Below are 26,244 nucleotides of genomic sequence, written 5' to 3' on the forward strand. Positions count from 1 at the left end.
TGTCCCTTCAGGTGAAAAGGGAAGAGGGATTTCTCCCCTGTGGCCTACAAACCAATCTCTGCTGGAACAGGACAACCATTTGTCAGAGAGTTGAATGCTTTAATGGAGGGGCTCCTAGTTCATAGCTTATGCACTCGTCATAGCCCCACCTGGGTCAAAGTGGTATGTTAGGCTTTTGTAGCATTAGAGAAAGCGCAACACCTTTTGGCTCGGGAGCAACTGCTGGACTATATCCAAACCTCGCACAATTCTCTCTCAACCTCTTTATATGCCTCCAGACTGTGTTAATTTTATCCCCTTCCTGTCCAGCCACTTGTTCTTTTTGACACCCAGGGAAAGGGAGAAACAGTCTGCACATACCTTTCAGGTTGTTGAGCCCATCCAAGAACTTCTGGTATTTCTGGGTATTCATTGGCCTGTAGTGTCTACCCCCCCTTCAGCTGAAGGGAGCCGCAATCATGATCCGAAGGCCCTGAGAACGGACCCGCAAAGCTGCAAAGTATTCCCAGCCTCCTCGTCCTGCTCTGAATACACCAGCAGCTGTACCAGAATCGCACTTTGACCACTCTTGAAGCGGTGAGGTCACCAGCACTGCCTCCCTGCGCTACCATAGCCCTCTTTGTGCTTCCTTATTTGATGAAGTGTGCATTAAAACCTCATTGGGTGTCAGCCAACTAGCCCCTGCCCACCCCCCACCTCTCCCTCCCTTTTATGCAAAAGAGCAGCGACACATTAGAAAGGTCCCATCTGTGAGCGAACAGGAGGTATAGGGTTCCACACACACACACAGCCCCCTAAAACCAACTGCACATGGAGACACAGGGTTGCGACCGCAAACAGTCTGTTTGGATTTAAGGAAGAACTGGCCCTGTTGGAAAGATGGGCATGCAAAATAAGAAGGATATGAACTGCGAACGTTAATGACATGATCCAGGAGTGGTGGTTGTTCACAAAGGAACGGATCGCACTAAAAACAAGCAGACAAAAGGGGAATCCTTGCCTTTAAGGATCTTCAGGCAGGCAAACTGAGGAAACTGCAACAGAAATACAAACCATGACATGAAGAATTGCAGAAAAACAACACCATATGTAAATTTGTGGGTTCAAGAACCACATGACACTGGAATCGTTGCAGCTCTTTAATTTGTGAGAGCACATGATACAGAAAGTACCAGGACTTTACTCTGCTAAACCTCCAAGAAAACCCCAACATATATACCTGCAGAGAACAATGGGGCTGGCCGTGGTGGCAAACCATTGGCTCATAACCCTTGATTAATTTAAACTTGCTGGCTGTCACGGTGCCTGCAACAGTTAAAGTCCAGGACTACCTGGTCCTACCATGGACCATGTGCTCTATCGTCTGCCTGCCTGCCCACCTATACAACACCATACAAAATATCTAAAAGTATAGCATAAACAGGCTCTTATTTATACATGGATGCTATTTTTATTATTCCTGCTTTCGAAACACACACAGGTTTTAGGTGCTGATGGATCTGCAAAGTCAAGAATAAGAAGCTTCACCAACAAGGCCGAGAACAGCCCTGCAAAAGAGGCCAGTATTATTCTCATGCTGCAAGCAAAAGGTAGGGGAAGGAGATCTTTAAAGAACAGCACTTCGCTGAAGTACTGAGAGTTCATTCATGGCGGAAGCAAGACTTTACTTCTGATGAAAAGTTCTATCAAGCTGACTCAGGGTGACCCCATAGAGTTGTCAAAGCAACAGATGAACTGAGGTAGTTTGCCATTGCCTGTCTCATTGTAGGAACCCAGGAATTTCTTGGTAGTCTCCCATCCAAGTAGTAATCCAGACTGACTCAGCTTATCTTCAAAGGTCTAACGAGATCGGCCAGGCCTGGACCATTCCGGTCACAGCGGGACCTGACTTCTTTTGCTCTGCATGTTACACACACACACCCTATTTCAAAATGTTTCCCACTCTTATGTACTCCAGCCAGGTGACTCAAAAGGCCCACTGTAACTAAAGGAAAATATGTTTCTGCACATTTTCCCTCACTAAAAATGCACAATTTATCTGTAAACAGCCTGTGGCGCCATGGGCGCCACGGACTGAATAAAAGAGTAAGGGGTAGTGGGGAGGAGTTAGGGCGGGACCGGTCCGGGATAAAAACTCAGAGGGGCCAATCAGGAGCCGTGAAGCGGCTCCTGATTGGCCCCTCCAAGTGTCCATCCCGCCCGAAGCAGGCAATGGGGAGCCGCGCGAAGCGCGGCTCCCCATTGCCTGCTTCGCCCGCACAGCCACAGGTCAGCAGTCGGCCGCGCCGCCTTCTCCTGGCCGCCGGAGCGGCCTCGCGGCGTCATAGACGCCGCGAGGCCGCTCCGCCGGCCGGGAGAAGTCTTCGGAGACCCATCGGGGGGCGGGGGGCCCTGGCTGCCTTCTCTCGGCTGCCGGAGCGGCTTCGCGGCGTCGTAGACACCGCGAGGCTGCTCCGCCGGCCGAGAGAAGGTTTTGAACAGCTGCGGGGCGTGGGTGGCCCTGGCTTGCAAGAGCCACGGGCTCCCTTGCCTAGGGCCCGCTGTATTTAGAACACAGCGGGCTTGAATACTAGTTTATGAATATTTATGCCACACGTTCCCGCCCTCATGAAGGCAGCTAATAGATTAAAACATACAACATGAAAAACATTCCTTTAAAAACCAAGTAATCGTTAAAACCAAAGTTAAAACACAAAAAAACATGAAAAGAGAAATTAAAACTTGGGTAGGACAGGAAGAAGGCATTACTCCGGGAACTCCTGATGTAATGAAAGACTTCACAACGTACACCTCATTACTTTTAAACAGCGCTCGGCATGAGAGGAAGAAAAATAAGCAAGGTGTAAAAGGTGGGAGGGGTCTCCCCTCCCAAGTCTTCACACATGGTGTGCGTGACTCAGCTTGGCATGCTTATTATTGTCAGAGAATTCCCACATCATTTTTTTCTGAAAAACTCTCACATATTAACATCTGCAGCTAAAACCTCACATCCCGGCCGTGAGGCGTTGCTATGGTTACGACTAGATTCATACTGTGGCAAAGAAACAACAACACGAATACAGAGTTCTGGAGATGGATAAACAGGACTGGGCCTTGTGGGGATGTGGCCAACAGAGGTAGGAGCCACCCCACAGAGAGAAAGGACACAAATGTCAAATGGGTTGCCACAAGGCAATGGAAATGAGTTCATGGCTCTATGACTAATCTGAACAGCAGGGAGAACATTATTCCAAGGCAGGACTCAAGGATGAAGAGAAGCTATTCTGACGGCTTAACCATGCTGTTGCCAACCTCCAGGCCTAGAGTATCCCTGGAATTATAAATGAGCTGCAGACTAGAGATCCCTAGAGATCCTCCAGTCCCTGGAGGAACTGGAGACTTTTGAGGGCAGACATCATGGCTGTCCAAACCGGAGCCAGCAACCCTCCTTACTATGGCCACTGTACTGCGGCACATGGAATGTTGTTATTTTTTTTCATACATCGGATGAGGAAAAGCAGCCTGACACTTATGTGCCAAGGAACTGCCGGAGGTTGGGGTTTGCTCAGAGTATGTTTTGGTGCAAATGACTCTATCAGCTAGTTCCCTCGATCTCTCTAGAGGGAAAGCAAGATGCTTTATCAAAAACTCTCAGCGTCCACCTGCTTGCAAAAGCCGCAGCTTGAATGCAACAGCTAAGCCGGTGACCGCCACATGCTCAGCTGTGCCTAACCACAAAACTACGTAAGAGCCAGGCAAGTGGGCAAGCTCAAACACAAGGCAAGAGGCTCACCTGTACAAGGCAGTGTGGATGGTTGGGAAGCTCATCTCTGTGGGAAGAGGTGGTGAGAGGCCAGGAATGCCTGGAGAACTCCTACATTTACAACTGATCTCCCACTGAGACATCATTTCCACTGGAGAAAACAGTTGCTTTGGAGGGTGGACTCTGGCATTATACACTGCTGAGATCCCTCCCCAAACCCTGCCTTTCCCAAGCTCCAGCCCCCCCCCCCCGCAAATCTCCAGGAATATCTCAGCCAGCAGCCCTAATAGAGGCTCAGCCTCGCTAACTGCCCTTTTGCTAATCCAGTCCAGCCATTAAAAAAAAATTGTCCACCACATGCCACAACTAACTCTGGTACAAATTAAGAATCACTGCAAAAAACCCCAACACAAATTAAACTCTTTTGCCTTCTGGAAATGCTTGACTGGAAGGAAAAACAGCCCAGAAGGAGTCAAGGGGAAACCGCAGAGCACAATATGAGTTCTCTCCCCCCTTGCATGTCCAAACTCAGTCATGCAAGGACCTGGAGAATCAGATCATGCAACATTTAAATTCAGAGTAAAGGAAAGAAATCAAGCCATGTGCTTGCAAAATGCTTCAAGCACGTTCCTTCCAGTGGGTGCCAAATCTGGCTGCCTTCTGGTGACGTTGGGGGCTTTTGTAGTGCTCTGTCTGCATCCATGTAGCCTGGCATCTGTTTGCTCACCCGTCCCCGCCTAGCTTCTTCAGTCCATTTCGTTCATTTCACCCACTCCCCCCCCCCCCGCACAGCAGCCTTCCCACTCTTCGATGCAAGTCCCACGTTGGTCTCCTTAGCAATGGCAGCCCTAGGCAGTGACCTGATGCACATCATATGGGGGAGGAGGGCAGCTAAACCTTTCGGGGCACAGACAGGGTCATTCTGCTTAGATTGGAAATGCCAAGAATGCGTGGGAGACCTGTGTGAGAAACATCCAGAGAGGAAGTGTCCCAATGGGCTGAGAGGTTTTATTGTTTTTTTTAAATTGCTCTCAAAAGCATTACACTACCAAATCACCAGATCTCCTTGCGTAATGTACGTGTATGAAGCAATGTAGAATACCGCGCTATTTTATACACCAGCCTTTCTCAACTTTTTACCATTGAGAAACCCCTGAAACATTCTTCAGGCTTTGAGAAACCCCAGAAGTGGCTCGATTATGCAGAATATGGTTGGGAAGCGCAGCTATGTATATTGCCCACTCAGGGCCCCTCCCCTTCCCACCCCCTCCAGGCCCATCATCGGCCATGGGGGGGCAGGTCAACATGACCATAAGTGGTCATATCACCCGATAAACATTTAGCAATTTTAAAAAATATATACAAAGAATTAATTCCACTTCCACTCATTCAGGTAACCCTTCCAAGGCCATCAGGAAACCCCAGGGGTTCATGAAACCCTAGTTGAGAAAGCCTGTTCTACACCCTAAAACAGGGGTAGTCTGTTTTATTTGTCAGCATTTGCTGACAGGGGCTCATGGGAATTGTAGTCCATGGACATCTGGAGGGCCACAGCTTGACTACCACTGCCCTAAAACATAAGGCTCTTAACTGTTGCTAATGCACAGTCCTTCCCTCTGTCTCAAAGACATTTCTTCCCTTTTTCTCCATTAAAGTCCCAATGGGAAGTGGGCCAGAATGAGAAGATAACAGACGCAATCATTTTCTGATGCTACATTTTTCCATGAAAAATTTCCGCCCCACAAATATTTATAGTCTGCTTCTCTATACTTGTCAGGGCTGTTGCTCAGCAAATCAATCATGTTAAACAGGCTAAATGTAGGATATGAAACTTGGACAAACCCCAGCACCTGTACACGATTCAGGCTTCTACATGATGTAGTTACCGTACTCTGCTACCGGAAACACCACTGTTAGAATGGCAAGCCAATGAACTGTCTCATTGGTCGAGCACTGGACCGACATATTGGGTGAAGTGAGCCATCAAGTCACAACTGACTCAGGGTGACCCCATGCTGGTCCACCTCATGGGGTTTTCAAAGCAGGAGATGAGCAGCAGTGCCATGCTTTAATATTGTCTACCTCTGCATAGCAACTCAGGTATTCCTTGGTGGTCTCCCATCCAAACGCCAAGGCTGCTTGGCTTCCAGTTCCTAACAAGATCAGGCTAGTCTGAGCTATTAGCTAATGCAAACTTATTTCCCAATATAATTAGACCTAGGGCTCCACTTTCAGTCCAAATTTCTAGAGATTCTACTACAGTGATTCTTGAAAGAGACTGCAGGACCTCTTAAAAGGCACAATTTAACCGAATTCTAAGTTGTGAGACAGAGCTCCGGTATGGAACACAAGCCAGAATTAATCCCCACCCAGCATTCCAAATGAGGAATCTGCAACAACCTGCCTCTGAGCATGTGGGTCTCTGAGCACACCATCCTTGCCACTCTGCTCCATAACAATATTTATACCGAAAGATACACGTCAAATACGAAGGATGCATCCGAGTGCTTTCCTTTAACGCTCGTAGTACTTCTAAAACAGGAGTGTCGTGAACAGGGTCGCTTTTCTAAGAAGAAAGCCCCTCAAGAGCAGGAGGACGCAGCAGAAACAGGCACCCGATAGGCACAGGATCCGTTTCCCTGACAATCGAAATGAGCCTCGGACACCAGTTGCTGCTTCTCGTTCCGACAGCAGCTGTTGAACCAGGAATCTGAGAGGGATAAATGCTCCTCCAGTGTGCTAAAAAGCAGGTGCTCCAAAGCCATTCTTTTCTGCCCCCCACCCAACACACACCCTCTAGCAGCAACCTGGAATGGAGTGTCAGGTAGCAAAGGGGCCTATCCATTTATATCTCCTTGGGGACAGCTTGGCCCCAAGAGCTCTGCTCAGTCTGAGGACCAAATGTGAAGGTCAGGAAGGAATCCCCTTTAGCCCTCTTAAACAGATTGCTGCTAAGAGGAGGGAAAGGGGCATGCAATCCACATGGCTTGCAGTTGGCCTCACTTGCCTGGGAGGTCTAAGGTTACCAGGCTCCAGGTGGGACATGGAGGTCTCCTGCAACTACAGGATCTCAAATGTACAGGGAACAGATCCCCTGGAGAAAACGGCTGCTTTGAAGTGTGAACACTATGGCGATATACTCCACTGAGATTCCCCCTCTGCTCAAATTCCACCCTCTACAGGCTCTGCCCCTAAATCCCCAGTAATTTTCCAGCCTAGATAGGGCAACCTTAAGGGGATCCCAGCCTGTTTCTTCTGCAAGCACCCAGAAGCGTATCTCAGGTTGGGTGAAAAGTGCACATGCCCTGGGAGTCAGTTGATGAGGGGGTACAGCGCAAGCTAAGAGACTTGGAGGAAGTTGCAGCAGCTGCAGGCAGGCCACTGGTGCCAAATCTGCCAGCCACGGGGACGTTGTCAGCACCAAACCAGTTGAGCCTGGGCCCACATGCCCTACAGGACCATACTGGGCTGGGCACCCTCCTTGTCCCTGGTAGTGCAGCCAGAGGACTGAGAAGCCGTAGCTCTGCTGCAAGCCGTCCAGGCATCCTCCCCTGGGGGGAAGGGGCGAGGCTTGCCAGCTGCGAGGGTCCCAGGCTGCTGCTGCTTGGTTTAGAGGATGAGGGTACTCCCTCCAGGATATGCAAAGCCTGCTTTCTGCCACATCCCTTTTACTCATGGGCCACTCAGGGGCCAAGGTTTGTTCCACAGGGGGGTGGGCGCATCTGTGCTGAAGCAGCTTGGTGGGGAGGGGGTTGTGCCCTTGACTAGAAACAAGCCCCGACAACCCCCACCCACCCCGGCCTCTGTGTCACCAAGCTCCAGGGTGCCAAATAAGCTAGGTATACCATTGCAAGCACTGTACTATCAAGGCACTAGCTCTTGGTTGGGACACACAGGAGTCAGAACAATTTTGGCCGGACCCCGCAATGAGCAGATGCCCCTTGCCTGGCAGGATGGGCGGGTGCTGTTCCACTGAAGGCCACAATTCCTGCACTCTTACCCATGTGTCTAGGGTTGCCAGTGCCCTGGAGACAGATGTGGAGGCTGGAGAGACTGTGGTTTGGAGAGGGAAGCAAATTCTGTAGGGTGCAATGCCATGCAGTGCACCCTCCAGAGCAGCCAGTTCCTCCAGAGGAATTGATCTCTGTCATCTGGAGGCAATTCTGGCTCTACGTGTGTTCCTGGTTACTGCTGGACTCAAAGCAGAACCAACTACTACCGAGATTCTTACCAGAACATTGTCTGAACACAGCGGGAATTCTCTCCCAAGTTTGCATTGCTTAGCAAATGAGAAAGGCCAACACAAGACAGAGACGGAAGGCCCAGCATGGCTTGGGCCTTCCACCTTAACGGCACAGGACCGCTGAGCTAGTGAGGCAAGCTGCCTTGACTCAGAGACTGATTTATTGATCTCCAACAGCAGAATGGGGGGTGGGAGGACAAATTCATTATTCCCCCAAGTGAGCGAGAGCAGACCTGACTGCTCAGGAGCAACCAAGCGGAAGGGAGGGCAGGGAGGTTGCTCCAGGCCTGGTGGAACCTGCTGTGAAGGGAAAGGGCAGCCCTCCCTTCCCTCCAAAGGGCAGAGACCGTCTGTGCTGTTGGGTGGGGGGAGGGAATCCCCCAGATGCAAAGCCCCGGCTGGATGCATTCATTTTTTAAGCGGAGCCAATAGAAAAGGCTCCAATAGGACAGCAGGGGTGCCAGGGAGCGCATCCAGTCTGAAGGAAATTTTTCATCTGGTTTGGGATCAGGGGTCAACCCTTCCCCAAAAGTGCAGAGCTGCTGAAGGGCCATGAAAGTGTGAGAGGAAGACCCAGACGAGCCCTCAGGCCAACAACCTGCCTACCTAGCAACAGGGAAATAACACAAAATAACTTGTGTCTTGACCCCTGAGAACAAACCAAGCACCACACAAGTATCGTCTAAAGTTACTAGCCAGTATGAGAACGATTTTGCCAAACTCCTGGCAAGACCTGGCAAGAAAGAAGGGCTACCAAGTAGGGGATGCCAGCACTTGGGGACGATGGAAGGGGGGCTTCAAAGCTCTTGAACACACAAACACACACAGAGAAGGACGACAATTAGGGCTGACCTAGCTTAGCTGACAAGACCAGACTGGCCCAGACCACCCAAATCAGGCACATTTTAATTAATTTACTTAAAAATAAGGGGAAACAGCCATGCTTGTGTGCCTGTCCAAAGCAACCGGCTGAGTGATGTCTGCTGTGCAAAGGATCAAGCCAGTGCCTTGCCAGGGAGGTTAGAGGATTGCTCAGAGCAAGGGACTGGATGCCACCCGCCTTCCCTGCTCTGCAGCCACATCCTGCCGCTATTCACAAGCTGCCACAAGAACTCTGCTGGCCTCCCCAGGGAAAACAGGCAGTTCTTGAGAACAGGTTGGTCGAGATCCAATTTTATTGTGCCCAGGCAGAGAACCTCCCCCCACTTCTCTCAGACCCCAAATAAAAGAAAAGGGTGGAGGAGAAAAGAGTCCTTAGCAAGAAAGGGAAGCAGATGGTTGTTTCAGCAAGTTTATAACTACGGCCGGGGGGGGGGGGGGCACATGTTTAGCCCCGATGCAGCTTTAAAGTAAGTGTCCCAAACCAGGCCACGGGTACCAGAACCTCCAGAGCCTATTCTCCTGGCCCATCAACTGTTTCAAGCCTACAATCCCCAGCAAGAGAGCAGAAAGTAACTCAAAACTTTTCAACATTTCTTTGTCTCGTTCCTTCACTTCCCTTTGCTCACAAATGCCTGATTGTAAGAAGGAAAAGTAGGTCAGGGCCCGGCAGAACCATGGCAGGGAGAGAAGAGAGAGAGAAGGCAAGACCAGAGATGCGGCCCTGCTGAGATCCTCTCTCCAGCCGCTCTTAAGGAAAGCCAAACGCTGCCCTGGGGAAGTTGAGAGGGACAAGGAATCTCAATGCCCTTCTTCTCTGAACTAAGATGGAGGGAAAAGGGGAAGAAGGACCATTGCACATGCCCAGAGACACCCTTCTCCTTAGCTGGACAGGCTTTACTTGGGCCAGAACACAAGGCACTGGCTGGATCCACTGTCTGTGTCAAGGTTTGGCAAAGTAAGCACAAAGCAAGGTGGGTGAGATCAGCACTTCCTTTCCTGGGACATTTTCCACTGGAATACCTTGGGAGAAATTTTCCAGTTCAAATTCATTGGAGTTGGATCCGGCGTCTTGATCTGACATCTACTTTACAACCCAACTTGAGTCTTGGATGAGATAGGAGGATTATAGAGAACATAAATAAATAAAATGTGTTTATATGCTGTTTCAATTTACATTATTTATAATCCACCTTTTTCACCAAGACTTAAGGGGGATTACATTGCTTATGTCAGATACAATCAACAGGCTTGGGCATCCAAGGAACAGTGTGACAGGGCTTGAACTGCAGATATCGGAAAACAAGATAATAAAGTGGAAATATACACAGGATAATGTATACAAAGGAAGGGAGGTGTGGCTCTTTTTCTTGGTGTTATTCTTAGTTTTGTGTAATTAAGGGTTTTTATGGGCTTTTATGTTGTATGCTTACTGGGTTTTTTATGTGTAAGCTGCCCCAAGACGACCTTTCATGAGGGGCAGTATAGATGAATGAATCAACGAATGAACGAATGAACAAACGAATCTTGCAGTTAATCAAAGAATTCCTGTGTTCCTATCAGAGGTTAACATTAAACAAGAGAAGTTTTTGTCTTCAGAGTCATCAAAAATATCATCAAAACAAGACCGGAATCCTAGGTAATGTTTAGTTTCATTGTGAGACATCTTCAGCTTTATAATAATTGTGCATGACCAAAACATTCAAACAGAGCACAAGGTCTCTATTCTGAGCCCACAAGCTCTATTCTGTTCCCATCTCCCCTTCAGTCCAGAGAATTTGATAGGTCCCCTGTTGCACAACCTAATCTGAAAAATTTAGCAAACACAGCAATACAAAACTATCCAACCCAGACTAACAATTGGGTCAATCACTCAATCAGGGAACTTCCCTCTTTTTCTATACTGCCTCTGTCCTTCTGCACCTCTGTGTTTCATCCTGCTCTTTAGGGGAGGGGGGGCTGGGTCTCCTAGTGAATTCCAAGAACAGACCTTCACAGTAAGTATCAATGTGCCCTTCTGCACTGGGAGGACTAGGAGACCCAGGTGTGATCTAACAAAGCATACTGTCCCCAGAGGGAATAAAAAAGCCTCTGCAGCTTTAATCATCTTGCAAGATCTGCTGCAGGACTTGGTGGCCAAGGGCTGTATCTAGAGATGCCCATCTGACTACCTTGTAGGGTGTAGGAAAGTAGTACTGGGCCAAATAATCTCTCTACATATCTCTCCTATGGGCATACAGGATTTCAGGGCTGTGGAATAGGCTGTCCTCCTAACGGATTGGGCTTTTGGCTGGTGGTAAGTTAACAGGATATATTGCTACAGTTACCTACTCAGTGTAGTTTTGGTTACCCACTTACTCTTACTGGGATGACCAATGCTCCCAAGAACAAATCAGATTTATGCTACTGTTTAGCTAAAAAATGTGTCTGCAAAAAGTCCTACAGACATGGAAAATAGCCATCCCTACTCTTTTTAGCGTGATGGGTTAGGGCAAAGGTAGGGTGACAGTTTTCCCTTTTAATCTTGGTCAATTGCAAAACCCACCATATCCCAATGAAACACACACAAGACCTTTTTGATAGAGAGGGGCTCCTATTTATAAGACCCTACAGGCTGAAGTCACACAAGACCAGGAAAAAGGTCTTGAACATCATAACCCACAAAAAAATGTGGCTCAAATTGATCATAAATCAGGGCATTAATGGTCAAACTAAACCTCCAAGTCAGAAACCTGTGCACTGTAAGGAGGCAACATGGGGCACTTTATGCAGCCTTTGTGGATTATAAAATGGTGTGTGCGAGAGCATCTCACACAATGGATTATGGCCAAAACTAGAATATTGCACAATGGACCATAGGATAAGGGCTGCTTGCCCTTATCCACATACTACAGGAGAACATCTGTCAGTGAGATGTAACCTGCAAAGTCTCCTGTCCCACATGGCTCCAGTTACGAGAGGTGTGAAGCAAGGCTGCATCCTTGCTCCCCTTTTGTTTAATTATTTAACTTTGATATAAAATCCATGGTGCAGACCTTATCCATTCCTGACTGCCATCTACCCATTATGGCAAACAGACCAATTTCCACACTATTATATGCAGACAATATGGTTATTCTATGGGCCATTCTGCACTTCTAAAAATTTAGCGTTAAGCAACCGAAATTGCTTAATGCTATTAAAAAATGTGCTCCCCGCCATTTCTCACTTCCTCACTCTCCTCCCACTTTCTCACACTTCCAGGCACTCCGCACGGCTGAATAAAATGGCTGCGGAGAGGGATACGCAATACCAGCGAGTCTCCCCCTGCCTGTCAATCATGGCAGCCAGCCAATCAGCTTTATCCTTGTTTTAAAGAGAAAGCAATCTTTTTTTTTAAGTAAAACTTCTCCGTTGTTATGCCTATCCATATAATCATAGATGCATAGTGCATAATGTAGCCAGCACGTTTTGTAAGTTTGACTCTTGCAGGTGAACAGTAGTACTTTTCAGATTTTTTTTGGGAGGGGGGGTTGCGAGGCATGCTTTGTATGCCAACTGGTGGGTGGGAATTTTTTGTTGTTGTTGTTCTGCCTCTATGGACCAATGCATATTCGTTAGTCCAGGCAGCTTGCTCCAAAAAGAAAAAAAAAGCCTCATTTGGGTAGAAAGGAGAAGGAGGCAGGCTTGAGGGCGGGCGCTGGAGACGGAGATTGTGCTGCTTTGCCTATGTTGGTTATGCACATGTCCTTGGTGTGTGGCTTGCTGCTTGCGTTAGATGGTTGTGGGAATCCACTTTTGGGGATTCCCCAAGTATCGCTTTAAAATGGAGGATTTAGCTGCCGGTTTGCTGCTGGGATGCTGGGTGCAGACAATGTCGTGTAAAAGGTTTAAAAAAAAGTGTCTGCATAAGGTTAGGATTTCACATTTTAACTTGGGTGCAGAATGGCCCTTTATACCAGTGGCCCCCAACCCCCGGTCCGGGGACCGGTCCTGGTCCGTAGGTCAGTCAACACTGGGCTGCGGCTCTGCCTCGTCCTCCTCCCCAGCTGCTGCCTTGGGGGCTGCCCTGCCATTCTGCTGCCAGCTCACCTTTGGTGCTTTCCAGCGGGCACCATGGCTGGGGCTCCCCCTCGGTATGGCACTGTGCAGCTGCTGCTGGCAGCGCCCCCCAGCAGGCAGCGGGAAGTCAGGGGCGCTGGCAGAAAAGCAAGTGGAGCAGGGGCTCAGGCGGTGGCAAAGTCCTTTGGCAAAAGACTACCCCCCCCCCGGGCCTCAGTAAAATTGTCAAGCTTTGACCGGTCCCCGGTGATAAAAAGGTTGGGGACCACTGCTTTATACCGAAGCAGGGCTCAGATGAGCCCTCCGGCCACCCATGGCGTACTGCATTTAACAATCAATCTTTTAAAGACCAACATGCTGTCTTAGAAAGCCTTTTCCTGGGTCCAAAAAAATGGGCCACAATTGTGATCGGAGCACAGAAAGGCACTCTAAATTGCTAGTTCACGTATTTTGGGCCCAGTCTCTGACTCTGAAAACCAGCCTCATAACCATACTGCCCCGAGCAAAGAAAATCTTCTAGCCTAGCCAAGAAATTACCAGGCAAGCTCAAGCCACAGCAGGTCCTACAGAACACCGACAGCAAGATTGGAACCCAGGAGCACCTTAAAGACCAACAAGCATTCCAGGTTCTAAGCTTTCAATAGTCAAAGCTCCCTTTGCCAGACAGAAGTAGGACTAGAGATCCCTTATATCCCAGTCAGAAGGTGGGAGGGGTGTTGTAAAGAAGGGAATCAGGCTGCAAAAGTACAAAGCAAAATGTAATCCACTTGGGTAGAGAGAGAAACGTTGGGAAGTGTAGAAAAATCACATGTGCCCTCGCTAGCTGCCAGTCTAGCAGGGCACTTCCGCATCTGGACTGTTCCCTTCCGCCCTACCAGTTAACTCTCCACCCCTCCGCCACCGAGGCCTATTCATGCTTAGGCAAAGCTCCCCCCACCAGCCATGCAAGCATGCCTGGAATGCTACAGCTGGGAGAGAGAGAGAGAGAAATTGCTCCAGCTGGCTTTGGAAACCTGAAGCTGTCGGGCTGCGAACAGGATATTGCCTCAATATCCCCAGGGTGTGTGTCTCTGGAAGTCTGGAAAGGGGAAAAAAACACACATTTGCAGCTTCTGAGAGAGCTACCATTCGCTCAGCTGTCTCTTTGCTCTTGGCATCCCAAAGATGTCCCCGTCCAGCAGCAAGTGACGCTTCTCAGGCGGGATCAAGAGCATCCAAAACAGCTGATGGGGAAGGGCGGAGATGAAATATCCGTCTGTTCCTTCAGCCTCCACTCCAAAGAAGCCACTAGCAACAAGAGGAAGCATCTCCAGACCCCCCCTGCCATGGATTCTCCCCACACACACACCCAATCCCAGCCTGAGTGAATCTTCTGGGAGATCCTCATACTCTGGAAATGTCCTATTGCTGCCAGGCTTGCTTGCTTGATTCATTATTTGATTTCTATATCACCCTTCCATATGGTTCAGGGCAGTTTACATACAACAACATGAGGAAGATACATGGAACGAATTAATATATAACATAAACAAATACAACAACAACGATCTAAATAACACTATTTTAGTGATCTTAAACAACAATATAACAGGAACGGGAACTTAACTAAGGCCCTTAGAGCGGTCAGACTGGTTCAGGTCATGGAGGGGATGCATGAGGGGGACCTGTGGTCAGTCTCAGGCAAATGCCTGGTGGAGGAGCTCCCTTTTGCAGGCCCTGCAGAATTATGGGAGTTCAGACAGGGCCCTGATTTCTTCGAGGAGCTCACATACTGTCTCCACTGAAAGAAGCCGGGAGCTGTTTGCAGGGAGCCATGGTGGTGGGGAGAAGCACAGCAGGTAGCAGTGCCCGCTCACTGATGCAAGAGGAAGATTCCCTTGAGAGGTTTCAGTCCTAGCTGCTACCCCATACAGAGGAGATTGGCCACAACCCAGGGGAAACCGAAGACGTGGGTAGGCATGCCTCTCCACAGGAAACGCTGAAAATAAAAGCCATGCTTTACCAAGGCCAGCCATATTTATTAATAACACTGCGTGTTTTGGGGGGTCCAGAACTCTTCGTCAGATTGGGCATTCCAAACCTGAACTACGTAAAATGGGAATTTTTCGGGAAGGCCCTTTGTAATTGGACTCTGCATTTTCTGCTTGCTGCATTTATCGCTCTGTGGCCACTGCACTGATTTCTACTGCTGCAACACCATTTTTCCGCATTATATCCCCACTCTTTATAATATCTAAGCATTATCTCTACTCTTTATAATACCTAATAAGGATATTAAGGGCCATCAAGTCACAGCCCATTTATGGTGACCCCACATGGGAGTCTTCAAGATAAGAGAGGAGCAGAGGTGATTTGCTGTGGTCTACGTCTGCGTAGCAGCCCCAGACTTCCTTGGTGGTCTCCCATCCAAGTACTATCCATGGCTGACCCTTGTTAGCTTCCAGGCTCTGACCTGGCTAGCCTCTATCACATCTAGCACGCTTAGCTTATTCGTATTTCTGTCACCCTTCTCCTATGCCATGGTTAATTAGATCGCTTGGCCGGAAATGTACAAAGACACGTCAAATTCACCAAGGAAACTGACCCTGCCATGTTTGCACACCAGCAGCAAACAGTGTGTACGTTTTCTAGCTGGACGCCACATCCTCCAGGAAGACCCTGGAGGATGCAGAGCGAGATTATTGTTCTCATGAGAGTCCTTCTCACTGACCTTCCTCTCACCCTGGACTGTGTTAATCATGTTTATTGACAGCCCAATGGTGCCTAGGACTTTGCCAATTTCTGGATTGCCTAAAATGTTTTCCCCGCACATCTGTGGTCATTCTTTTCCCTAATTAATCTACCCAAACACCGCTCAACCCCCTCCCCTTAGAAGGTTACTAGTTATATGAAGAGACTGCTTTTGAACTGTTATTTTTTTAAAACCTTAATGAATTGATATTTCATGTTTTATTGTTGTAATTTATCAGAATGTATATTGAATGTTTTTAATCTTATTGTTATCTGCCCTGAGCCTACAGCCCTGGTAGGCTGTATTTTTTTTTTACTGCATCAACTTTCAAAGCTAATGACGCACTGTCTCTCAATAAAATGGTGGACTTTAAATTACTTAAAAACTACTCCAAATTACTGAAGTCAGCTTAGTGTTCTATGAAAGATGCAAATGAGATTGTAGTCACAAAATCGTGGCACAGAAGGATTTGTTTCCTCCCTCCCCCCTTTATTGTTTTGTTTTCCAACTTAAACCCCCTTTCACGTAGAGTTCTGAAGAATGCAAAACTTGCACAGTCTTATGTCACTGTGGCTGGTCTTAATAAGAGGTACGGCCCAGGGGAAACTCAATAGCGGTGGGAAAGAAACACTAGAAAATAAGGGCCACTCTGGAGTATGCAGAATGCTATGCCAGTTGGAAGACATGGAGCACCCTGGCATCGTGCTCCTAGTACATGCTTATGGCAGCCCAGACCTTCTCAGACCTCACCACAACCCCATAATTAATCCTGCAACAGAGATCACAATAGATGACTTCTCAAAGAAAGTTCACAGCAGAGGCAGGACGCTAACCGCAGACTGCCCAGTCTCGACCCGTGCACTTCTAAATGGAGTCACACCCTTCTAAGTCCACTCATGGCAGAGGTGCATTGTCCTTGGCGGAGAAGGAAAGTGCTGTCAAGTTACAGGTGACTTGCAGCAACCCTGTGGGGTTTTCACGGCAAAGGTGAACAGACAAACAGAGGTCGTTTGCCTGCCTCTGCACAGCAACCTGGACTGCCTTGGTGGTCTCCCATCCAAGTCAGACCCAGTTTAGCTTTCAAGATCTGACGTGATCAGGCTAGCTTACCCTACCCAGGCCAGCACTCTGCTGGTTGTTAGGTGGGTATAATTCTGTTTAGGATTGTGCTGTAAACTGGTTTTGTTACACCAGATCCCTAAAGCTTGCGTTCTGCTGGAGGATTTGGCCCTTTGACTCACACCCAAACACAACATTTGTAATGTCAACAGAAGGCCAAACAGACAAAGCTTTTTCAGAGCTCTGCTCCTTAAAGCAACACACGTGGGTCAGGAGAAAGAGAACGGCTCTGGGAAAGAAAACAGCAATAGGAATGACAGCCAGCATGTGTAGTCATTAGGGTGTCCAACTAGGATCTGGGAAATCCAGATTTGAACCCCTGCTTAGCCATGGAAACTTGCTGGGTGGCCTGGGGCCAGTCACGCACTCTCAGCCTCACCTAACTCGAGGGGTTGATGTGAGGGTAAAAATGGAGGACAGGATAAGCTACTTTGGGGCTCATTCAATGCATGTTGGGCAGGGGTAGTCAAACTGCGGCCCTCCAGATGTCCATGGACCACAATTCCCAGAAGCCCCTGCCAGCGAATGCTGGCAGGGGCTTCTGGGAATTGTAGTCCATGGACATCTGGAGGGCCGCAGTTTGACTACCCCTGATGTTGGGTGATGAACTTTCAATGTGCTTTTGCAGCCGGATTTTCCTGTGCGAAACAAGAAAACCTACTTCTAAAGTGCATTATCCAACAGGTACCAAATGAGCCCAATTCTCCACTGGAGAGAAAGGCGGGGCATAAATGAGAAAAGAGGCACTCATCTGCTATTCTAGAGGCAGAAAGCAATTGGCACTGTGTGTGTGTGTAATTTTGATCAAGAAACTGGCATGAGGGCAAACCCAAGTAAACCTCCCCTGCCATTTCAAGCAACCTGCCCCAATCCATATCTCCTGCCATCAGCCACCACGCTTTTTGCAGTTTACAGTCACACCTGGGCACGTGAAGTTTGTCCCAGGCACAGCCAAGCTGTTCTGCAGCATGTGCAGGCGTCAGTTTAGTCACATGAGCCTCTGGGCCACCGACAGACGCCCTGTGGTACTCCCTGCCCAGGCATCCCAGCAGGGCAGTGCTCCGCCCTCTGCAGCCGGCCCATCCAGGCCAGAACAAAGTAGGTATTTCACGATTCTGCCCCACCTTCCCTTGCAGCAATGATGGCACAAGCAGAAAAGGGAAAGCATTTTGGAATACTTAACTTCTCTAGACTGGGCTGAGCAGACTCACGCTTCTTTTGGTTTTTCTTCTAATAATAGAATACAATTTACTCTTGCCGGATGACAGAACAATGCAAAAGGGAGGGGGAGCTCCCAGCAAGAAAGGGCAAAACGCAGAAAGGAACTTTCTTGGGGCACAATCCGCAAGTTCTGTTTGCACGGCTTCAGTGCCCTTTAGCTTTTATTATTTGTGATGACTGGAGAGCATTTTCTCCCACCCAGCCTCCTCATCTCTGAACTAGAGCACCTGGTTCTGACCAGCAGCCATGCGCAGCCCCTACAAGTAACAAAGCTGGCAGCACAATTCATTACAGAAACAAAGGGAGTGGGAGGGAGCTAATCATGCTGCCGATTGCAGGGTGCTACAGTGTGCCCCACGCGGACCTCAACAGCCAACCAAGTCGGCTCTTGACTGCACAGTTCCGGACCTGGGTCCAATTCAGTCATGACAAATATAAAGTAGGACACTTTCTCCTGTGGTGGACTACAGGAGGTAGCAGATATATCACTACACTAGACATTCATCTTTATCATCACATAATAGTGACACTCTAGTTAAATTTTTGCTAAGGGATAAAGACCCACTTAGTTCTAACATGGTAGCAAAATTCCTTTACATCTCTACTAGAATTAGATTGAAAAGAATGTCTGAACAGTAGTAATGGATAGACCATCTTATCACTTGAGTTAGTGGACTGTTCTAGAGCAGGGATAGTCAGCCTGTGGTCCTCCAGATGTTCATGGACTACAATTCCCATGAGCCCCGGCCAGTGTTTGTTGGCAGGGGCTCATGGAAATTGTAGTTCATGAACATCTGGAGGACCACAGGTTGACTACCCCTGCTCTAGAAGATGTATTGATTCCTTGTCCCTGCAGCTAACTTCCTTCAGGTTTCTTCCGCCTTCTTCTTTACATGTTATAACCCTTCCCCCCCTACCTACAATAACATATTATTATTTGTTCCCATCAATACATTGTTCTTACATTGTTTTATTATCTTAATATTTTTATGTAGCAATACTTTTGTATTTCTACTACACATATCGATTAATTTTTATCACTGATTGCAGTTTGTATTGATGCATTATTTATATGGGTCAATCGACCGAATAAACATACTGTTGCTGCTGTTATCACTGGCAATCACTCACAACTGGATCATCATGTCTGCACAGGATAACCCAGTTGCAATTGACTGCCGTGACTTCTTCAGCTAGTAAAAAGTTCCAGCTCTACAAGACTGCCAGAATAGAACCACTCTGCAAGATCCAGGGAAGTCTGGAGTGGAGATTTGTGGGTGAAGCTGGGGGAGGGGAAGGGACCTCAGTGGGTAGTAGTGGTTGTTTATTATTGCGGTCGTAGACCATCAAATATCAAATACAACGCATTCCTTGCCATGACGAGGGGGCGAGCTAGCCTATTGCAGGGGCAATTTCAACTGAATAAACTAAAATCCCATTAAAGTATATGAAACTTAAACATAAAACATCATAATATGCCCTAGCCACAAGTGGGGTATAATGCCATATAGTTCACCCTCCAAAGCAGCCATTTTTATCTAGCAGGAGTGACCAAACGGTGGCTCTCCAGATGCCCATGGACTACAATTCCCATGAACCCCTGACAGCACTGGCAGAAGCTCATGGGAATTGTAGTCCATGGACATCTGGAGAGCCACTGTTTGGCCACACCTATCTCTATAGTCTGTAGACCAGCAACTATGTATTAAACTATCATTCTGTGATCCGGTTGTAATGACTGCTTGTACGCATTATACTGATTTATTACTTTTTAAAACCTTACGCAATCTGGCTTGAATCCCAGTGAACTTCCAAATGAACAAGCATTATCAGTCCAAACAGGAATTGAAGAGTGCCATTTATTAATTTATTTTTATTGCCTGTTTCCCCACCATATGCAAATGAAAGCAATACAAGCATGCAACTAATAAAAAGAAATGCTCATATGTAGCAACACATCAAGATTTTCCATTTGTGCCTCCAAGGACAAAAGGAACATGGGGTGAGGGAGGGCGGGTGGGAGGAAACGTTCAAACTCGCCACCCCTCCCCTCCATGCACATCCTGACAGCTTCAGCAAAACTTTGCCCCACTTGATTGTATGAAGAGGCTCTTGGATAGACAGTCAATCAATGTGCTGTGATTGACCATGTGGATATTACCAACTACCCAAGAATGAAGAGGTCCTTCAAAAGAGCCCTGGAGGGAAAAGAGCCAGATGTCTCTCTTATTACCAATATCAATGTTTGTACCTAGGGCTCCCCACTGCCAGGGGGTCTGGTGATCATCTGGTATTAAACATGATCTCCAGATGACAGAGATCAGTTCCTCCAGAGAACATGGCTGCCTTGGAGGGTGGATTCTATAGAATGAGGTCTCTCCCTTAAACTCCACACTCAACAGGCTCCACTCCCTAAATGTCCAGGTATTGCCCTACTCAGAGCTGGCAAACCTAACTGCTGAAGACCCAATGGCCTCCAAGGGGAACTCTTCCCAAAGAAGGAGGCAAAGCATTGGGAACCCAACGCAAAACCCATAGACAGTTCCACCTGAACAGTGAGCATGCTTATACCACAGACTCCGGCAACAAATACCCTGAGAGCCCCAGAGAAACTGCCTCAGCAATCTATGCTCCTGAGTTCCTCAGAACACTGCTTAATGCACAGGTATTCATGTAGCCCAACAACCTGGCTCTAGGCCTGGAAAATTGGATTCTCTCAGGCTGTAAGTGCTATATAACATACGGGGGGGAGGGAAGAGAGGAGACTCCATGACGCTATTCAAGAAGCACCCCCCCTTCCCTGCCGGTATTTCTTTAGCCAGAATCAGACCCCGAAGGTTTCTAGGCGGGATGCAAAGTCTGCACCGAAGGAAAACAGGAAACAGAAATTGGATGAACAGCCACATTTCATTTGCAATGAAAAGTAAATAGGTTATTTCCCCAAAGAGCCATTGCTCAGCAGCATGGAAAAAGCCTGGCCCTATCTCCAGAATTATTTTTTTAATTTACAGGGCCAGCAGGAGAAAGTTTTGGCTTATTTCAGACCTAGACACACCAAAGCTGGATCCTGGGAGCTGTTGTCGGCGCTAGAGTACAACAGAGAATTGGAGGCTGCCCATTTGCCTGAGCAAAGCCTGTGAAAGCTTCTAGATATGCACGCAATATAAGCCACAGCTGTGCCATGCCACAGTACCTATATTTCCAGAATCATGCCTCTGATACAAATCCAGAATTGCACAGAAATGAAGAAACCCAGCTTCTGACAGCTGCCATCTCCAATAAAATATCCAAATCCACAAACTTGTTCCAGTCTTTGTTGTTACCCAGTGCTGCCAGTAACCAGGGGACTTGGGGGTCAGGGGGATGCCTCTTTTTCCCAAAAGGGAGGAACAGTGGCTGATCCTTGGTTGTTCAAGCAGAACTCCCTCCCTCCCTTCCTACTTAAGGTAAGGATGCTGCATTCAAGTGCAAGAAGCAATCTGGGGCCATTTTGAAAGTTCCACGAGCAATTTCCACAGAGGTTTTACCCCAGGTTTGATATTCAGCCAAGATTGGAGTTATTGGAACACCCACATGACAGCATCCACTTTCCATGTTTCCCACCACTTTGCTGCAATCTTTACGCAACAGATTTACTAGACTGCCCAGTGTGGCTGGCGACTTCCCTCACCCACGCTCTGGCTCCCATCCTGCTCTGTAGAGCAGCAGGAAGGGAAAACAGGGTAGAGGTGACTGTCAGCATGACACTATGACATCACTTCTGGGTAAGTGGGTGGAAGTGATGTCACAGTGTCAGCCACACCCTGGGAATTCTCTAGAATTCTGTGGTAAATTTCCATTCATTTTTTTTAAACCTTGAACTCTTTTAATTGCAAAAATATGCTTTTCCCCTGTACGTAAACAGACTAATGGCCATCTTTTGAAAAAATAAAAGTATTCAGAGGGCCTAGTAGAAAAATCATGTAAGGTTACAGCAATGTGTTAAGCATATCTCTGAATCCAAAGGGCGGGACTCTCCCACAATTTTTCAATTAGATGGCAACAGATTCCATGCCAATTTAGGGTGGGGGGCCTGCAGCAGAGTGTAACACACCCTCCCCTAACAAACAAGACTCCTAAACCTGTTCGCTAAAGAAACCTGACAGTTTTCTGACAGGACAGTAGCATCATTCTGGTTAATTTGCCACCAGCAAGTCACTACAGGGTAATGTATTAAACACTGAAGTTCAACAGTCAACTCCAGTGACCCTTAACAGGGAGCCCCCAAGGATCAATCTGCTAACTTTGGAGGGAGGTTCTCAACTGGGGTGAGCCAGGTAGCGATTTTAGGAAACCTCTTCTCTCCAGCTTCTGACAGCAGGCCAAGAAGTATTCTTTGACGTCATGCACCTGGACCTGAGAATGAAATTGCAAGTCCCAAATTCCTTCCCCAGGTGGCACCCAGCAAATAGGAACCCAACTGAAAATCAAGGAGTTGGCTGATGGACATCAAGTTCAAGGGTCTTGGAGAAAATGCATCTGAGATCTGTGCATCGTATGCATATAACAGAACTATACCTAAATAAAGTTGTCTACTTTGGTGTTTTTATGCCTGCCTGACATCTCAGACCCTGCCAGGGCAAGTTTTTTGCTGAGCCCTCTCTTTGAGCACTCCATTTGGCTACAGCACTGGCCCACTCATTTTTCAGTGGCAGCACCTGCGCTGTTGGATGCCTTCCCCAAGGAGGAGCAAAGGACTCCCTTACTCTCTCTGCCTCTCATAAGAAGCGTTAGGCCATTTGTTTTAGGCAGGTGTTTTTCTCTTCATTTCAGGAAGACGGAATTATTTTTAGGAGGATGGGCAAGATTAAGGTATGAGTTGTCATCTGCAGGCCAACACGGCTAGCCAGATGAAATGCTGTACAGATGCGTTTTTTCTCATCTTTTAAAAAATATATCTGGTATCTGCAGGTAATTCTTTTTATAAACTACCTCAAGCCATTGTGATCAACAGGAAACATGAGTTATAAATATTACAATAAATAAACTGAGTCATTCGACAGCATGTTGTGTACTCAGGGTGTGTGTGACTGGATTAAAGGCCAAGAACCACTGGTTTAAGAGAGATCAGGGCCCTGCATGATCTTAAGCAGTTCCTCAGGGCCTGTAGGACAGAGCTGTTTTGGCAGGCCTTTGGCTGGGGTCCTGATGGACCTGCAAGAAGTGCAGGCCGTGCTTCCTCTAAAGATCAGCCCCTCACAATCAACACCTGAACTAGTTGGGGGCTACAGAAGGAGATGTTTTATGGTATTTATATTTGAAGAAGAGGGGTTGTTTTTTATTCCCCTGTGCCTCAAAGTAGCTTACAACCACCTTCCCTGAGAGAACTGCTCTGTGAAAACAGCTTTCACAGGACTGTGACTAGCTCAAGGCCACCCAGCTGGCTGCATGTGGAGGAGTGGGGAATTCAACCCGGCTCACCAGATTAGATTTGCCACTTTTAAACAAAATTGTATTGACTATGGAATCTATGTCATTACCCACCTGAGCATTAGGCCAGGCGGGTTATAAAAATAAAGATGATTGTTATTATTTAAGCCAAGAGAGGAACCAGAAATGTCAGGCGCTCTCAAGTGAGACATCAAGCTTCCGTGAAATGTATTACTGCTGGCTATGATCACCCAGGACCGACTCTTTCTGCACACTACCCATGAGAAGTGCAATTTCCACGGTTATTTATTTATTGTGGGATTTATATTCTGCTCTGTCTTCGGAAACTCAGTCTTGATAGAATCATAGAATCATAGAGTTGGAAGGGGCTATACAGGCCATCTAGTCCAACCCCCTGCTCAACACAGGATCAGCCCAAACCATCCTAAAGCAATAAGCTTTGAAAGCAATAAGCTTTGATAAGCTCCAAAGCATTGGGGTAACACCAAGAACATCACAGCGGTAAGGGGGCACAAGCTCAGACAGAAGCAATCCCTTTTTATGACCAAAATCACACCCTCATGATAAATCGTACCTACGAAGGCTGAAACACAACCTTCCTCCGAATTGATTCAGAAGACAGAGGCAAGCTGACTAAACAACACAGGCATCCAGCCTTAAATTGGAGCAGTGTTACTTGTGCCTAAAGCACTTTGTATAGTAAAAGTCTTCTATGACCAATTAACAATGCTGGTCATCTCAGCTAGCTCTGAATGGAGCTCCCTGGGAGGTGGGGCATCTTTAAATGTCAAGAATACAGGAGCTCCACCACAGGACTCCCAGTGTCAAATCTGGTTTGCAGAACTGAACGACTTCCACGTAATCCAGATGACTTCCGTTTTCTCTGAAAATGATTTTGTTGGGCATCAAACAGAAACACCCCAAAGCAGACAACTGAAGAAGAGTTGGCTTCTATACCCCCATTTTTCAGTATCCAAAGGCATCTAAAAGAGGCTTACAATCGCCTTCCCTTCCTCTCCCCACAGACACCCGGTGAGGTAGGTGGGAATGAGAGAGCTCTGACAGAACTGCCCTTCAACAACACCTCTAAGAGAACTGTGACTGGCCAAAGGTCACCCCGTTGGCTGCAGGTGAAAGAGTGGAATCAAACCTGGCTCTCCAGATTAGAGGCCGCAGATATCTACCACTACACCAAGGTGGCTCTCAAACCAGGCCTTTCCCACCCTGCACCCAGCTCTTCACTCCCACTGTCTATTTCGCAAGAAAACCAAGAACCCAAAATCCGCAGCATTGGAATCTCGCAAGCAGAATGGATTTTGCAAAGGCACTTTTCTAGACCCAAGAAGGGTGATGGGGGGAAGGACTGGAATGGGAAGCAAACTTAAGGTAGCCAGTCCCGCAAGAATCTGCAAATCCCTCCGTGCTGCCCACCCGGGAACGCAGCTCCAGCGGAGAAGCAGTGGGAAATCGCCTGCTGTGCTCGCTTGAGGGCTGGGCGCGGGGATCCTCTGTTGCCTCACCGCCAGCTCAGGACGCTAATCAGCCCAAGCGGAGTTAATAAGCACAGCAAATCAGTCCTCCAGCGTGCCAAAGCGAGAGAGCCTGAAGAAGGAGGTGACGCAGTTCTCGGCAAAGTACAAAGCAAGAGAGCAGGTCCAAGGGGAAAATCACAAGGAGGTGAAGCTAAAAAACCCCGTTCTTGCCAACTCCACTCCGCCAGTCAACCACCAGGGGCCCGAGAACAGGTTATTGCAAGGAGCAGCTCTTCTGCCGCCCAGTACCCAGCTTGTTAAGTCCTGCTCTCCTGCCCCTTGTCCCATTGCCAGGTTCTAATACATAACTTTGTACTGCAATTGGCAGAGAAACAATGAGCCAAGAGCCCAGCTGGGCAGCAGATACCAGCAGACAGGCAGCTCCCAGCACAGTACGCTAAACTCCCTAGCAACCTAAAGGGAGATGTTCACATCACTGGACTGCAGAACAAGAGGAAACACTGGACAGCTAGAAGAAGGGCTGAAGTGCATCTAGTCCTAACACAGGTTCAGAAAACTGAAGCTCTTGTGCCCTCCTAAACACCAACTGACCAGCACAGGGCAAATGCAGAATAACACAGTGCAGGCAGAGAATTCCATGTCCTGAAACTCCCAACTTACTTGCCTGCTTGCTTTTCAAGCAACCAAAGCCAATAACCTGTGTGGGCTTCATTCATTCATTCATTCATTCATTCATTCATTCATTCATTCATTCATTCATCCAATTTATTACCCACCACTCTCATAACTGGCTTGTGGTGGGTTACAACAGTCCACTAAAAAACCCATTAAAACCCGATTAAAACACATCCGGACATTCATCAATACAGACTCCTAAAAACAGACTCCTAAAACAATAAAACCATGGCGGTCAATAACCCACTAGCCCCTCGAAATCTAATACAGGAGTGGGAGGAGGGAGCGCAGATTACATGGGGGGGGGGGTTTTACACTCATGAGATTTTCTTTGCCACACCGGCCTCAACCATAGATCTGGTGGAAGAGCTTCGTTTTGCAGTCCCTGCGAAACGCTGAAAGCTCCCGCAGAATAAAGATCTCATATGAGATCTTTCATGCAGAGAAACTGGTGTAAAATGCCTTCTCTTTTATTCTGATAAGCCTTGTGAAAGGACAGAGTTTCTGGAGTGGCTCTCTGTTTTGAATTCCTCTTCAGACATGGTCTAATGTTATGAGATGTTCCACAAAAGGAATTTTCAGCAAAGTATGTGAACCTAGGGGTCGTATTTGCCGCAGCATGCACCTGCGCTCCAGTATTATTATTATTATTATTTCGATTTATTTCCCG

General features: G+C 47.7%; 1 protein-coding gene across 12 annotated transcripts in view; it reads right to left on the minus strand.

Annotated features, from left to right (window-relative positions):
• MACF1 (microtubule actin crosslinking factor 1) overlaps window positions 1–26,244 on the minus strand; it is a 350,067-nt gene that overhangs the window by 288,713 nt on the left and 35,110 nt on the right. Inside the window, exon 1 of one of the 12 annotated variants that reach the window (XM_077337338.1) lies at window positions 361–537. The exons of the other annotated variants lie outside the window; for them this stretch is intronic. Coding sequence (XP_077193453.1) covers window positions 361–412 — 52 coding nt within the window. The 5' untranslated portion in view covers window positions 413–537. Of the gene's footprint in view, window positions 1–360; window positions 538–26,244 lie in introns of those variants that run through there. 12 annotated transcript variants of the gene reach the window in all.

Source organism: Paroedura picta, chromosome 5 (assembly GCF_049243985.1).
Source record: "Paroedura picta isolate Pp20150507F chromosome 5, Ppicta_v3.0, whole genome shotgun sequence".
Lineage (NCBI taxonomy): Eukaryota > Metazoa > Chordata > Lepidosauria > Squamata > Gekkonidae > Paroedura > Paroedura picta.